This window comes from Macaca mulatta, chromosome 4, assembly GCF_049350105.2.
Source record: "Macaca mulatta isolate MMU2019108-1 chromosome 4, T2T-MMU8v2.0, whole genome shotgun sequence".
Classification (NCBI taxonomy): domain Eukaryota; kingdom Metazoa; phylum Chordata; class Mammalia; order Primates; family Cercopithecidae; genus Macaca; species Macaca mulatta.
This window is the reverse complement of record NC_133409.1, coordinates 5,603,057-5,619,198: the sequence shown is the minus strand read 5'-3', so window position 1 is coordinate 5,619,198 and position 16,142 is coordinate 5,603,057. Positions and strand designations below refer to the sequence as shown.

At 52.1% G+C, this 16,142-nt stretch overlaps 1 protein-coding gene across 7 annotated transcripts in view; it reads right to left on the bottom strand.

Annotated features, from left to right (window-relative positions):
• RPS6KA2 (ribosomal protein S6 kinase A2) overlaps positions 1-16,142 on the bottom strand; it is a 452,599-nt gene that overhangs the window by 77,427 nt on the left and 359,030 nt on the right. For all 7 annotated transcript variants that reach the window (XM_015137669.3, XM_077999204.1, XM_015137670.3 and 4 more), the window contains 3 exons: positions 12,814-12,920; positions 9,159-9,196; positions 8,272-8,414 (listed from right to left, as the gene is read on the bottom strand). In XM_015137669.3, coding sequence (XP_014993155.1) covers positions 8,272-8,414; positions 9,159-9,196; positions 12,814-12,920 — 288 coding nt within the window. The remainder of the gene's footprint in view (positions 1-8,271; positions 8,415-9,158; positions 9,197-12,813; positions 12,921-16,142) is intronic.

The window sequence follows — 16,142 nt, the reverse complement described above, 5'->3', positions numbered from 1 at the left end:
AGCACCCTAGCGGGGCAGCCTGCTACCATGTCCATCTCCTCATTCAAAATCTCCATCAGTCAAGTGTAACCACTGGCCTATGGGTTTGTGGTACAACAGTGACTAAAATTGCCTCACAGAGCTTAACATTTGGTGGATGAGATGGGGGAATGACAGATGTGGTAGATAATCACACTCTGTGGCAGGCCAGCAGGCGCTGCGTACGGCAGAGAAAAGAGGCAGAGCGGGGTCCTGTGGTCAGGCAGTTTGGATGAACACATCTTACATGCGGTTTAGGACCCTGTCCTGCCCTGGCAGGTGTCGTGGAAGGGATGAGCTAGGAGGAGGAGCAGGAGAACAGCTAGCTCTTGTTGAACACCCATGCATGCCAGGATGCAGGGGCCAGAGTGCTTCCAGCACGAGATAGACCTGACCATGGCCATTAGCCTCTGATGAGGATAATATGGCACAGCAACCTCTCAGATACAACTGCCACACCCTACATCCTTATTTTGTTATTACTGGACATCTGCCAGGACGGAGCTTGAGATAAGGAGGGGACCGAGCGCAGCCTTTTCTGAGCATGAGTTTCTTTCTTGCACCAACTCCCCTAGGCACATGCAGCGGTGATTACATCCACTCTGGAAGCAGTGACCCGGAATGGTCTCATCAGAGAAAGGTGCACAGCTGACCGCTTCTCACAAAAGAAACTAGGGTGGCAGCAGCAACCAATCTTTTCATAAAAATAAGATCCTGAATCTAAGTGAAATGTGCCCAAGGATCAATCCTACTCCATGTCTTTCAAGTCAGTTTAAATTATGGGGAAGCAGGTGTTCACGTGGTCTTATTGAATTCTCTCTCATCTTTATTTTTTACTGCATGTATCTCTGCCCTTTTAGAATTCATCCTCCAGCATTCGTCCTTTGCAGTTTGAAAATCTTGGGAGATACACAAAGTAGAAAGACCAAAAAAAAAAAAAAAAAAAAAAAATCACGCAGAATCCCATTACCCAAAGATATCCAAAATTAACATTTGTTAGTTCCTCCTAGTAATTTTTTCTAGCTGTTTTTTATTTTGTTTTAAAAACACAGATAAGGTTTTGTATACTAACTTTTCACAGAATAATATAAAACTTTCAATGGTTATGATGAAATCTTTGTAATATCACTTAACAAACATGTGGCTATGCCAAAATGTAATAGTGAGTGTATCTATTGCTGTACATTTAGGACATTTCCAATTTTCTGCTATTATAAGTACTACTGAAATGTGCACAGATGATTTCCTAAGATTTGGATTTATTCTTGTGATAGGCTGCTAGAAGTGAAATTATAATCTTAAAGAAATGAATGCATTTAAGGCTTTTAATATTACTAGTCTGCTTTATGAAAACAACATTTTAAAAGAAATGGAAGCTTTTCCGCCAGCTCTGTCGTTTGAAGCCTGTTCTGTCACATTAAAATGTGCTGTCCATCCTGTGCACAGAGTAAGTGAGGGAACTCAGAGCAGACAGGCTGCAGGCAATCAATAAATACAAAAGTAATAAAAAGCAGGCGGAAGGGGGTCCAGATGAGAATTGAAAAAGAGACAAGTGTAATTAAATTGGAAAGGCCAGAATGCTCTGACTGGCAGATGAGCTGTTCGTCTGGTAAAACAGGATGAAAGTTTATAAGCTGATCACACACACTGAAATATCTCTCAGAATAGAATTGTATTAGCAAAGGGAACTCCTTTCCTATTCTGCTCTTTCTCTGTTTTGAGTCTATTAATAGCACTATGAAATCCCATTTCCAAGGACAAGACTTCTGGCTCTGTGAAATAAGCAAGCTGTCATCCCGTACACACCGTTTAATCCTTGTTACACAAATGGTACCTATCTGGATGCCTGGATATCATTTATTTTTTGTTGATGGACTGGTATCTTGCATACATTTGTTTGGTGATATTTTTTCCTTTTTTTTTTTTTTTTTTTTTTTTTGAGATGGAGTCTTGCACCGTCACCCAGGCTGGAGTGCAAGGGCACGATCTCGGCTCACTGCAACCTCCGCCTGCTGGGTTCAAGTGATTCTCCTGTCTCCGCCTCCCAAGTAGCTGGGACTACAGGCATGCATCACCATGCCTGGCTAATTTTTGTATTTTTTTTTTAGTAGAGACAGGGTTTCTCCATGTTGGCCAGGCTGGTCTTGAACTCCTGACCTCAAGTGATTCATCCGCCTTGGCCTCCCAAAGTGCTGGGATTACAGGTGTGAGCCACCGCGCCTGGTCTGGTGATTTCTTTTTAGCTTTTGAAGATGATTCCCTTGTGATCAGGGTCCACTGCTTTGTGTTTCTCTCTCCTCCTCCCCTTCGTCCTCCATCCACATGGTAGGAGGTCCCCAACCATCTATTCAGCCAGAGAACACCCAGCACAGCACCCATGGATATTCATTAACTGCTTCTTGGTGATGAAGGTGCTGCTGATGGTGGGGTGATACTGAGGGTGAGGTGTGGACTCTGCAGCCTCCACCAGCCATGGGGTTCTGCTGCCTTTCCCATCCCCTTATCCACCCCTTTCTGTGGAGAAGGGAGATAATTTCAGTATGGTCGTCTGAATCGAGCTGCCCGGGAACTTTTCAGTACTGAAGCATTACTGACTCAGGCTGCTGATGACTTTCTCGCGACGTTATTTACAGTGAGACTTTTGCCGTGTTGTTGAGCAGCGCTGAGGCTGGCCAAGGCTTCCGGGGTGAACTGAGAAAAGCTGAGGTTCATCCTGGGGTCCCACAGTCAAGTACACGCACCGGGGGAGGGAGGACACTCCAAGGGATTCTTTCCCAGTCGACACCGAGACCAGGCTGTAGACAGGCACAGAGGGGCTCAAGGAGATGCAGCCACAGCTCCACAGGGTGCAGGCCCCATGCTTCTGGGAAGGTAATCGGACAGACATAACGCAGTGCTTCTCAACTGGGATCACCGTTGTGTGCCAGGGGACATTTCCTAATGACTAGAGACATTTCTGGCTGTCATGCCCGGGGGTTCTGGTGCTACAGGCATCCAGTGAGGGAGGCAGGGATGCTGCTAAACATCCTATGACACACAGGGCGTCCCACAACAAGGAAGTGTCCAGTCCTAACCTCAACAGTGCTGGCTGAGAAGCCCTGTCTAAAGGGACAGCTAAGGAACCTGGAAAGAGTGGCGGCCCCGGCACAGGCAGGATGCGCCTCATGGAGGCCAGTGGTACTGGGGGCAGGGGAAGGAGGAGACTCTGGGAAGCATGGAGCCCCTACAGTCAAGACGTTTGCCTGTGTGACACAAGACCCTTGGTGACAGGAGCCTCGATTTCAAGTTTACTTGGCTGATCACCGTTCTTAAAAGGGCACCACAAGCAGGCTAACATTTTCATCTGAAAACGGGTGAGGACAAGCCCTGTCCTGAGACGGATGACATGAAGTGGCAGAGGGCCTGGCTTTGCAGGTATGGAGGGGCTGGGTCTCGGACAGCTGTGTTGATCCATGCCCGTGTGTGGAGGTCCCTGCGTGCACAGACACACGCCCTCTAATTCAAGCTGCTCTCGCTCCATGTGCTGCATCCAACTCTGAGTGCCAAGAATCTCAGTCTCAAAACAGCCTTGGAAGGTGCCGTTCCTCACAACCATCTACAGATGAATGGTCCAGCTGCAAGCAGCAGAGCCTGAGCTCAGAACCATCCGTGTTTGCTATGGTGGCATAAGGACACATCATACAGCACCTGAGGCGGGATGTCCAGAACATTCCGTGCCTGTGGTTAAGAAACGGGAGAAGGATAAAGTGGTCTCATGAAACCAGAGTGCTCAAGAGATGCTTTAGATGTTTACAAAACACAACCCAAATATCCTTCTAGAAAGTGGCTCCAGTCTGGTATAGAGGAGTGCTGGAAATTCTACTAACATCACTATGCAGCTGGCCACCAGGTTTGCACGTTCTTCTCCAGGTACAAGCTCCTAATTTCAGACCCGGAATTTTATTCAGGGACACTGACTTCTCGCCCTTGGCACAGGCGTCCTTCCTTCCAGGTCTGTGGAGGGCACTTGTGGATGCTGCTCCTTGGGAAGAGATCCCAGCACACATCCATCTCCAGGGGATGGACGGCCGCCCACACATGAGGACCACTCCCTCAGCACACGGCCTCCAGGGTCTCAGCCTTCTTTTAAAACAAGGCCCCTCACACGCACAACGGCTCTGCACCGATCCCCTTACAAGGCTTGGGTAAGATACGACTTGAAAGGTCACCTGAGGCCCATCTCTTAGCTGCAAATGAGAATTCAGAAGTCACTTCTGATGCCGCCCACAGAAGTGTGGGAAGCGTGAGGCCCCCACAGTCAAGACCTTTGCCTGTGTGTGGCCCGTCACCACGTGGGCGGGCGGGACTAAATGAGAATGTGTTTCTGGGACAATATGTGATCTTCAGCCTGACACTTAGGCTCTTTGAGCTTTAGTTTTCATTTTTGTGCACAGAAAGAACACAGTCTTTCCTGCCGGATTGAGGATTGTCAGGTTGAGATCCAATGTGAAGATGGCCGGGCAGCCTTAGCTTGTGGTCACCACTGCAACAGCCAGCCCTGCCTCGGGCTCGAAAGGGACACAGCCGTTCTGGAGCTGGACCCCTTCCCCAGCTGTCACGAGACATTGAACGTGGGACGATCCCAGCAAACAAGTGAACAATTCAGTAAGAAATGTCCTGTGCCCAGGGAGGCACGCGGGAGGAGGATGCCTGGTGTGTTGACGTGCCAGGCAGTGCTGGGCCAGGCCTCCTTCAGAAGCTCTCAATGCCATCTTCTCCACGCTCTAGGGACGGGGAGGGCGGGGACTCCAGGACGGGTGAAGGCCGCCGGGTACTGGGTCTGGGTGTGAGTGCCTCTCTGCTTCCACCCTGGTGTCCTCACTCCCTCATGGGTCCCTTGGAGGCCTGGCCAGGTACAGGCACTTTTGTCTGTGCTGAGGCATCTTGGGTAAGGGTGACTGGTGTTTAAGAAACTCCATGTGCCAGGAGATACTCAGAGAGACAGACAATGACGATATAAGATGGTAGATGTTAGAGCAGTGGCAAGCCAGGAGTGCCGAGAAGACACCGAAGCCAGAGCCACCAGCCAGAGCCACCAACCCTGCCAGGGTCAGCAAAGGCCACTGGCGGTGGCGCTTCTCTCTTAGGGCTGATGGTGGGAGGGAACCCGGAAGGAGTTTGCTGGAGCAACACGAATGCAACGTGGTCTCATTTCCTCTTCTTCTGGCCCCTCCTTGTGTCTCCATCTTTGGATCATTCCTTTGATGTCTTTTCTGTTCTCCTATTTTTTTTCTCTTTCAGCTTCTCCATTTGTTTTTTAAATTTGTAGCAATAAAGGCCAGAAAAGCTGGGTGTGGTGGCTCACTCCTATAATCCTAGCACTTCTGGAGGCTGAGGCTGGCAGATTGCCTGAGCTTGGGGGTTCGAGACCAGCCTGGGCAACACAATGAAACCCTGTCTCTACTAAAATACAAAAAAAAAAATTAGCTGGGTGTGGCGGGTGTCTGTAGTCCCAGCTACTTAGGAGGCTGAGGCAGGAGAATTGCTTGAACCTAGGAGACGGAGGTTGCAGTGAGCCGAGATCGCACCACTGCACTCCAGCCTGGGCGACACAGCGAGACTCCATCTCAAAAACAAACAAACAAAAAAAACACAAGAAAAAAATTAAAGATATATTTTATATTATGAGAAAGGTTTATGATCTGTTGCCTTAATAGAAGAAACAGAAGAATATCAACTCCCGCCTCTGCCGACCCCCCAGAAACCTCACAAAACTAAGTCCGGTTGGTTTTGACTTACACGTGGTGTTTTGGCTGCGCTTTTCTCTGCTAAGGTACTCCTCTCCACTCCAGCCTGGCCTCTTGTTCTTTTAAATATCGGTTCGCCTGAGAGCCGGGTGGCAGCATTTTATGACCTTGTTCATTACACAAAGGCTGGCCTGAAGCACTGCTGTATGGGCTACTCGTGAGCCCAGAGTTACAGGATAGGACCCAGAGACAGGAGGATGCCAGGAGCCCTTTCAGGGAGCCTGGGTGTGCAGTGTGGCCCAGGGAGCCTGGGTGTGCAGTGTGGCCCTCTCTGGGGGAATTTGGGGTTCTCAGGAGGGGTATAAGAACTGGAAGCCACAGACTATAAGCTTGGACCCATAGCCCAGCGCTGGCAAAGGCAATGTCAGACTTCCCTGCGCCAGCAAAACCTGCACCAGCGTGGGAGGCCTCCACAAGGCTATCCCCACTGCCCTCACCCACCACTCACCAGCCAGGGTCACACAGGAAACCGACATATGTGGAAGGGAGTGGAGCCACCTCCAAGACAGCAAAGCGAACCTGTCTCACTGACATATCTAAAGAAAAACTCTTTCAGTGGAAGGAAAGCTAGAGGTGCTCTCAGATGATGGTGGGGTAGACTTAGCTCGGTGGTCTCCACATGGAGATGAAAGCTAGAGGTGCTCTCAGATGATGGTGGGGTAGACTTAGCTCGGTGGTCTCCACATGGAGATGAAAGCAGAGGTGCTCTCAGATGATGGTGGGGTAGACTTAGCTCGGTGGTCTCCACATGGAGATGAAAGCAGAGGTGCTCTCAGATGATGGTGGGGTAAGACTTAGCTCAGTGGTCTCCACATGGAGATGAAAGCAGAGGTAGTCTCAGAGGTGACCGTGTGGGACTTAGCTCAGTGTTCTCTGCATGGACAGGAAAGCAGAAGTGGTATCAGAGGTGACCATGGGGGACTTAGCTCGGTGGTCTCCACATGGAGATGAAAGCAGAGGTGCTCTCAGATGATGGTGGGGTAAGACTTAGCTCAGTGGTCTCCACATGGAGATGAAAGCAGAGGTAGTCTCAGAGGTGACCGTGTGGGACTTAGCTCAGTGTTCTCTGCATGGACAGGAAAGCAGAAGTGGTATCAGAGGTGACCATGGGGGACTTAGCTCGGTGGTCTCCACATGGAGAGGACCTGCCCCTTAGCTGGTGCCACTGAAGGTCTGAATAATAATAAAAAATAAATCCACAGCAGCATCCTCCTGGCTGAGCTCGTGGGCCCCTCGCTTTGCTGCAGGCATTCTCTCAAGCGTCATGCCTGTGCTCACGTGTTGAACTGCATGACTGTCTCTGTTGTGACTCGCTGTACCAGGCAGGAATGACCAGGGAGGGAAGGGGCTTCCACAGGCAGGAGCAGCCACGAATGTGATGTGGGCATCTGACTGCGAACTGGCTTTCTGGGTTAGGCTGTGGACACCCATCTCCGGAGCTCGTCTAATGTATGTCTGCCCCTCAGGGAGAGGTGAGCAGCCCGTGCGGGCACGTGGGACACAGCCAGGGTCTGTGAGCTCCTGGGGCCGAGGCCAGAGCCTAGAGAGTGGTGCAGTGAAGTGACCCAAGTGGCAAAGGACCAGTGAGGCCTTGGGTACCAGCTGGGGGTTCCCCAGGAGACACCGCAGGACTCAGCACTGGGGTTCCCTAGCAAGGGGATGAGGGGTGGGGTGTGGTGGGAGGAGAGGCGGCATGAACTCTGAAGGGAACTGGGATTGGCAGGCACACGGTTCCGCCACACGCCAGCGGAGCAACCTTCATCCCATTTCCTAAAGTGCTTACGGCCTCAGTTTCCTCCTGCGTGTGATGCACAGGCCGGAGTGCGGGATACCCCTGAAATGCCACAACCCCACTGTCATCCAGGTCAGATTCCAGAGCACTCACTGCACGCCTGCTCCACCCTGAGGTCATGAGCCCCCTGCCCAGCTGGGAGGGTAGGATTGGCAGAGGGAGGGAGGGTCCTCTGAGGATTGGAAAAGGAGCCCACACCGTTCCTACGGTGCAGAAGGCCCCGTCCAAGCCGGGTTCGGTTATGCACTCTGTCTGTTCACACGTGACAGAGACAATTCACTTTTCCAGACGCCGATGCAAAAATGCCTAACTCCATGTACGTCTGTTTGTAACTAAGTGCAAGGATTCTGTGTTTAAATAAGAAAAATATTTTAATACGAAAATCATGGCGTCTCTTGTAATCATCACGCTAAGCCCCAAGAGCACCAAGCATAAAGAGGGTTCAACTCCTCACACGTCTGCGTTCTCGTTTGCATCCCAGCCCCGCTTTCTGAGGTGGGGACGCGGGATGGGGAGGAGGCTGCCGGGAAATGCCTGGCCTGGACACTTGCCTTGTGTCCCAAGCCCTCAGGCACTGCCTTCTTCCGCATTCCGGGACCTCTGAACCAACCTGGGGACAGGGGTCCACGTGGGGAACAGCCACCATAGCACGGAAGAGGGTCGGGGCAGGCTCACCATGAGCACGCCGAAAGACCACCAGTCGGCGCTCTGCGTGTGTCCTCGCCGGTTCACCACCTCGGGGGCCATGTACTCGATTGTCCCGCAGAAGGAGTACGCTCTCTTGTCGTGGTCAATGGCCTCCTTACTCAGGCCGAAATCTACATGCAAACAAAGCACACACACTGCCTCGGTCTCTGGGTGTGTTCGGGGGTACCCACACAGGTGGGCATCAGTGTCCTTCTGTGGGCTCTGCCCCCTTTCCAGGTGGCTGTGGCAGAGCCCTGCTCAGCGAAAGCAGGACCACGTGAGCTTGCCTTCGGGCAATAGGGAACTGATACAAATGGGGTGTCCTGAGATTAGAGGAGCTGTTTCCAGTTTGACTGAACTTGCCGGTGGCTTAGATAGAAACAGGGAGGGTACTCGCGTGGCCACCACCACAGTCCAGGGAGTGAGGAGGAGGCAGGGACAGCATCAGTGAGGACAGCAGTGCAGGCCGCACTCCAGCGACACTCCACATGTCTGCCCTCAGGTTGGCACTGGGCATCAGCAAGGCCCACATTGCAGGCCGCACTCCAGCGAGACACCAGATGTCTGCCCTAAGGTCAGCACTGGGCACTGGGGCTCCTGAACTAAACACCCAGCAATGCTAACGAGCCCAGCAAACAGAGCTTGGCGGGGGAGAGGGAAAAGAAGGGGCCACCGGGGAAGCTGCATGGTTCTGGACGTTACGAAGATGTACAATGCCATAACCAGTCTGTAGCTATAGAAAATTCTGCCAAATCAGAGACAAGCATCTGGCAAAGGGAAGGGTGGTCTAAATAAGAGGGCTTGGGCTTTGAGGTGGTCCCCAGTTACCAGGGCTGAGATGAAGCCACGGAGGCAGCCTGCCGTCTTTTACAAACCTGTGATCTTAATATGTCCCTCTTCATCCAGGAGGATGCTAAAAGAAAGGGAAAGAAAACAGATGATTTAGAAAGAGACCCAGCCTGCTGACGGGCACGCGGAGCTCAGAGGGGAGCTGCGGGGCAGCTGCGGGCGGATGTCTTCAGGGAGCCCTGATGAAGCTGGCCCAGGAGGTCCCCATGGCTTGTGCAGTGGGCTTTCCCATCGTGCCTCCCTTCTCCACAGCTCCCAGTTCAACAACGCATTTGGTGCCACACCTCCTGGACAAAGGGATGTGTGTTCTTGCAGCTGGGGGACTGCTGGCTTTAGACCTTCGTGGGTCCCCAGGGAAGGTCTGGGAGCCCTCCAGACTGCTGTGCACGAAGCACAGGTGGAGAGTGTCCTGGGACCGCCCTGGCCTGTGGAGACCCAGAGCCTCGCAGAAGGAATGTTTCTGCACTCGGGATGCCTTTGATGTCCAAAGACCCCCTTCTTCTCCCACGTATCCTCCCCTGATCCCAGCCCTGGCTCTTGAGACCTATCCCAGGTGAAGCCTGCACAAGCAGGGGCCATGGCACCAAGGAGCTTCAGGCTTCAGCAGGTACATCTTGGGATGAGACCTGCTCCCCGCTTGGCACCCCTGCGGGCCAGTGGGTCCCTGTCTTGTTCCCTGCCAAGCCCTTGTCACGCCACGTGCCTGATATGAGAGCTGCCTTTGCTCCTCCCAGGTATCCTGCCGTGGGGTGGACCCCGCATAGAGAATAGAGGCAGGGTCCGTAGAGGGCTGGGTGCAGGCGTAAATCCCTTCTTCCCTGAACGTGAGGCTGGAGTCTGGGCTGTGATACCTTGACACCCCTGTGGCCCCAAACTTTCCCTATTTATGTATTTATTTGGCTGTAATTAAATCCTGTTCTTCCAGATGCTGGGAGGTACCAGCCTCGCCCTAAAGGGACCAGGAAGTGGGCTGGAAACAGGCAAGGCTTGGAGGATTAATCTGTGACACCTTTATAGAAACCTGTGAAAGGAAGGAGAGCCTGACTCGCTACAGCACAGCGGAGCCCGGAAGACATCATGCTCGACGAAATAAGCCCATCCCGAAACATCAGGTGTTATATGATTTTACAAATATAAAATGTATGGACCCTAGAGGAGTCGGAGTCACAGAGATGGAAAGTAGATGGTGGGTGCCGGGGGCTGGGGAGCTACTGTGCATACTGTGCAGGGGGCCAGAGCTTCAGTTCTGCAAGATCAAACAGTTCTGGAGATGGACAGCGGGGATGGTGGTCCAGCAATGGGAATGTGCTTAATGCCACTGAACTGGGCACTTAAACGTGGTTAAAACTGTAAAAGTCTTGTGTATTTTTCTACAATTAAAAAAAATCTGCCACGGAGTTAAAAAAAAAAAAAAACCTACTATTTTCTGGAAATGGGAAGGAAAAGTTACAGCATATCATTAAGATAACAATTTATAATGAACAAGGCAAATGTTTTCATATTTGCCTTTTGGGCATATTCAATCTTTGCCCAGAATTAAGCACCTTTCAAGATTAATTTTCTAATAATTCTAATTGAACAACACAACCTTTTCCTTCAAGTCTGCAATTAAATAAAGCTAGTTTTAGCTATAGGATCATGCTGACCTTCAGGAGTAACGAGAACCGGCACTCCGGGCCTGAGTAGATGCACGGGGTGTGCGTCTAACACACAGGCATCAACAGCCAGGGCCACGGGAGGAGGAGCAGTGGCAACGTCCACACAGACTCACAACACAGACTCACAACACAGACTCACAACACAGGACTCCAACTTAGAGGGTAATTAACACGAGGTTAACTTCTGGGATGACCTTTGCAAGGACCCAAGGTGACAGGCCAGGCTCTGCAATCACCCCCCAATTAGGGAGGGGTGAAAGGGGAGGCCTAGGGCTCGGCACCACGGGGTTCTTCTAGGTCAGACCCACTTTGAAATGGAAATCTGGCCTTGTGCTGCAGCTCTTGGGGGGAGACAGCAGCTGCTAGGAGGCTACTCTCTTCATGGGATTACTCCAGATAAAGTCTTTTATGATTCTACGTTGAGCATCCCTTATCTGAAATGTCTGAGACCAGTGTTTAGGATTTGGGGATTTTGGAATATTTACTTATATATAATGAGATATGTTGGAGATGGGCCACAAGTCTGAGCACAAAATTCATTTATGTTTCATATATGCCTTCTACACATCACCTGGAGCTAATTTACAGAATATTTTAAATAATTTTGTGTATGAAATCACGTTTGTGTTAAGTGCTTATGTGTGGAATTTTCCACTGGGGGGTGTCACATTGGGGCTCAAAAAGTTTTGGATTTTGGAGCATTTCAGATTTTGGACTTTCAGATGAGGGATGCTCCAGCTGTATTTACACACGTATTCAACTCACATGTGCAGCTGTGGCTTTCCACGGACTGGTGGTGAAGTCAGATCATCAAGCACATGGGCAAATGCATTTTACATCCTGTGGTGGATATGGGATGTGACCTGGTTTCTGGGTAAACCCAGCTGTTTCCCATAAATGACAGCTGCATCTGACAACACCAGCTTCAGAGCAGAGCTTGTCTTTTCTCAGTACCACGCAGGTGACAGGGCAGGCATGTGGAGTAGCAGCTGAGACCTGTTTGCAGACCCCAGGGCCCCCTTGGTCTTAGCTCACAGGCTGCCTGGTGGTACCCAAGGCTGGTCAGTCTCACCAGGCCACCAGGTGATGCCTCATCTAGGGGCGGCTGTGGGCCCTGGTCTGGGTGGATGGTATTAATCAGCCCCTCAGGGCAGTGAAGAGTGAGTGAGATAATCAGCTACTTCACCTCAGGGATACTGCTGAGGTCAACTCAACCTAAAATACCATCCTCTAAATCTCGTCTTTCCTAAGTGGATCACTTCTAGTTATGTGTCGGGTCTACAAAGAAAATGTAAAAACAACAACAACACAAGGAAAATGGGAACACTATTATTTTGGAGGGACTTTATTGTTCAAAAATTTAGAACAGATTAGCAAAATATCCTAGAAATCATAGCCTCATGGGTCACCATTGCCAAGGATACACAAATCTCAGTGGACTCAGGGAATTCTGGGGCCATTGTCTTTTAGATACGTTCTTGGGCGAGCTGATCTGACTGGGTACCTAGAGGTGGGGTCGACGCGTAACTGAGTAGAGGTTCATTGACCACATTCGGGGGGCTTCCTGAAGTAGATGAAAGGGCTTCCTGAATCTGGAGGACGGCAGGGAAGGGATGACAGAGGAGGAGAAACTGCCCTGGAGGTAGCCATGTTTGAGATGGTCCCCAGTGGCCAGATGAGCCTCACCCAGGAGAGAGGGCGGGAATGTGGGTCAGGGTGGTGGGCGTGCCCTTCTCCAGCTCTGGCTTCCTGTACATCACAGACACACACCTGAGCCTGGCCTCCCTTAGGCCTTATGAGCGTCAGGTGGGAACGGGCCTGGGCGTTTCCTATGCAAATCAGCAAGGCCACACCTCCACCCGATGGCTGAGCCAGTCCTGCCGGCACACGAGTCTACCCAGTCTGCTCTCTGATACGTCCTCATTTAGGAAATAAATATCTAGCAGCGGCTACCAACACGGGCCAGCAAAAAACACGGAGCTGATGGGCGTGGGGAAGTCAGCCCTGGTTTTTTCTCACTTACTTCTCAGGCTTCAGATCTCTGTAGATGATCCCCAGGCCGTGGAGATGGTCTAAAGCCAAGGCCAGTTCAGCCAGGTAGAACTTGACATCCTCCTCTGTGAACATGACCTAGTAAGAAAAAAACAAACAAAAACATTTAACTTGTTTTATGGCTGGTGTGTTTTAAAGAACGCTGCCAGAGAGACGGAGAGTCCACACTGGGGTCGGTTTGCTCTGTGGAACGCTGTGGCCCCCCACAGTGGTCTTCTGACTCTTCTCATAGAAAAGTAAGTTCCCTCTGCAGTTCTAAGATCAGTGGATGGAGACGAGGGCTTCCTGCAAAGGTGACTCATGCCGCCTTGAGAGTGGGGTGCTGAGATTCAGCCTCTCCTCTCTATGTCCTTCTCGCCCCTGCAAGTCATTTGGCTCTGGAGTAGGTTTCTGGGTTTATGTTCCAATATGAGTGCTAATGATGTGAATTCATAACAAGTTTAACACAAGTAAGACTCTGTGAGGGCTTGATGAGGTGACTGAAAATGGGTCTCGAATCACTTTCCCCATGGATTATCTATCTCCACTCCTTGGGTTGATGCAAACTAGTAGCCTGCGTAACCTGCTGTCAACCCAAAGTGGGATTAGTTCTACCAAAGACCACCCACAGGTGGTGCAGAGTCGGCTATGGGTGCCCCAAGCCGAGGGGGCGGGACGGGGAGGGCTCTGGGTGTTGGGGTGGGCGGCCACATTCCAGGATCCCATGTGGCAGGGACAGCTCAGGGCTTGGAGGTGATCAGGCAGGGATGGCCTAAGTGTCCATGTGCTGGGGGCTCACTCAGGCCAGCCGAAATATGCATGAGGCCTCGGAGCCCAACAGACCCCAAAGCCATGGTCCCACAATGACTCATCCCCACCCTCGACTTGTTAGAATCAGCACATAGTTTTTGTAGACCCCCTTACAAGGAAGCCAAATCATGCCCACAAGCCATTTTCTATATTCGTCAGGAGAAATCAACATTATGGAGACTACAAGTCCGCATGATTACTGAATTATCAGCACACAGCCAGAAGGCTGCCCAGCAAGCACAAAACTAGGAGAAGGGTGGCCAGGGTGCCTGAATGGTGAGTGGCGTCAGGCTGATGGCTGGGCACACACTTCACACAGGGGGTTCCTCCACGGGGCTGGACATGCAGGCTCCACGTCCCGACAGTGGCCAGTGGGTGCCAGCCACCCGCCAGTCCCCTGAGTCCCTGTCCTCCTTTCCACGCTTGGCCAGCGCCTTTCCCGGATGTATGTTCCAGCCACCCGCCAGCCCCCCGAGTCCCTGTCCTCCTTTCCACGCTTGGCCAGCGCCTTTCCCGGATGTATGTTCCAGCCACCCGCCAGCCCCCCGAGTCCCTGTCCTCCGTTCCACGCTTGGCCAGCGCCTTTCCCGGATGTATGTTTCAGCCACCCGCCAGCCCCCCGAGTCCCTGTCCTCCGTTCCACGCTTGGCCAGCGCCTTTCCCGGATGGATGTTCCAGCCACCCGCCAGTCCCCCGAGTCCCTGTCCTCCTTTCCACGCTTGGCCAGCGCCTTTCCCGGATGTATGTTCCAGCCACCCGCCAGCCCCCTGAGTCCCTGTCCTCCGTTCCACGCTTGGCCAGCGCCTTTCCCGGATGTATGTTCCAGCCACCCGCCAGCCCCCTGAGTCCCTGTCCTCCATTCCACGCTTGGCCAGCGCCTTTCCCGGATGGATGTTTCTTTTCTAGGTTGGTTCACGTGCTCAGTGGACTGGCTGACAGCACATTCTGCTGGTGGCCTGGTTCTTTCCTCTGACCTGGCATATCCACATGTGGCCCACCATGGGTTGTGTGTACAATTTAGAGCTCAGAGGCAAACCTGCCTTTCCACTCCCCCAGCTCTTAGTGTAACCCCCAAGGACAAAAGCAGGACATTTCTCCATAGAAAGGAAACACCTCATGGTGTGAGTCCTGCAGGTTCACTGGCACAGTGACCGTCCCTGTAAGATGCTGGGCCCTGTACTTGCTGAATGAGGACCCAAGGAAAAGACATTCCGCAGGTTCCCACCAACTCCACGAATCTGTGGTGCCTGCCCTGGACAACTTTCCGCCTACTCTGAAATAAAGGCCCTCAGGGGAGACACATTCCCACGTGAGAGTTGCTGGGCTTTTCGCTGATTACTGTTGTCTTTTTGGTCAGGGCGCCCAACCACAGGCGTGTCATAGCAGTTGCTGGACAAAACCAGACCCCAAATGGACTGACTCCCTGTGGATGAGAGGGGAGGGGACAAACCAACAGATGATACCACACGAGGAATGGGCAGATGCCAGGCTCCAGCATCTTTGGAAACGGGCGCACAGCAGGTGGCACAGGAAGGGGCCAAAGGGCTTCGTGTAGAGATTGGATCAGGTTCTCCCAGCCTAGTGTTTTTCCTCCGTGCACGGAGTCCCACAGATACGTGCACCACTGCCCGAGGGACTGATAGACGCAGAGGGACAGGGCAGCCATGGTCTCTGGGACCCTCTGGGCCCGCCTCACGAGCAGCTCTGCCTTGGTTTACTGTTCTTCTGGGGCTTTGTGCAAGACAGAGGGGTCTCCTGCTGAAAAGGGGAAGGTGGGGAAAAGGGAGTGGGGGGCGTGAAGGCCACTGTTGCTGTGAAAGCACCTTGGCCACTCCTCCTTTGTGTACAAGACAAACAAGCAGGATCGTCAGAATGGAAAGCCTGGCACTGGCACTGCCATGGGCGGAATATGCCTTTTGCCATACCATGAAGTGGGGTGCTTTTCATGTCAATCAGGGCCACGGGGCTCTCGGGATGCGGTAAAGTTGCATCCTGGAGAGTTCCCACCTAAGGCACTGGAGGTCAAGGAGAAGCCCTGGGGTGTGCAGTAAACAGCGCCAATGTGCGGCGGCTTAGCAATACCTCCCTCTTCCCAGGACGGAAAGTCAGACCCTGTGAGTCTTTCCCAGCCGCTCCTATCCACTGACCTGCGCCTTCCATCTGCTCTAGCCGAGAGGTCAACAGTGTGACTTATGGTACTGGAGCTGCAGGGGCACTGCTGGTGTCACCTGAGACGATTGCTAGGGCCACTTGTGCAGCTTCCTTAGAACCAGCCAGCAATGCACACAGCACACTAAACACACACACACACACCCCACATCACACATAGCACACACCATACATACCACATACAGCATACACGCACACCAACACACATACACACAACCCTACACACGCACACAGCATGCCCAACACACACACACACCCCCATCACACATAGCACACGCCACACATACCACATACAGCATACACACATAGCTCATACATATACACACCCTACACAGGCACACA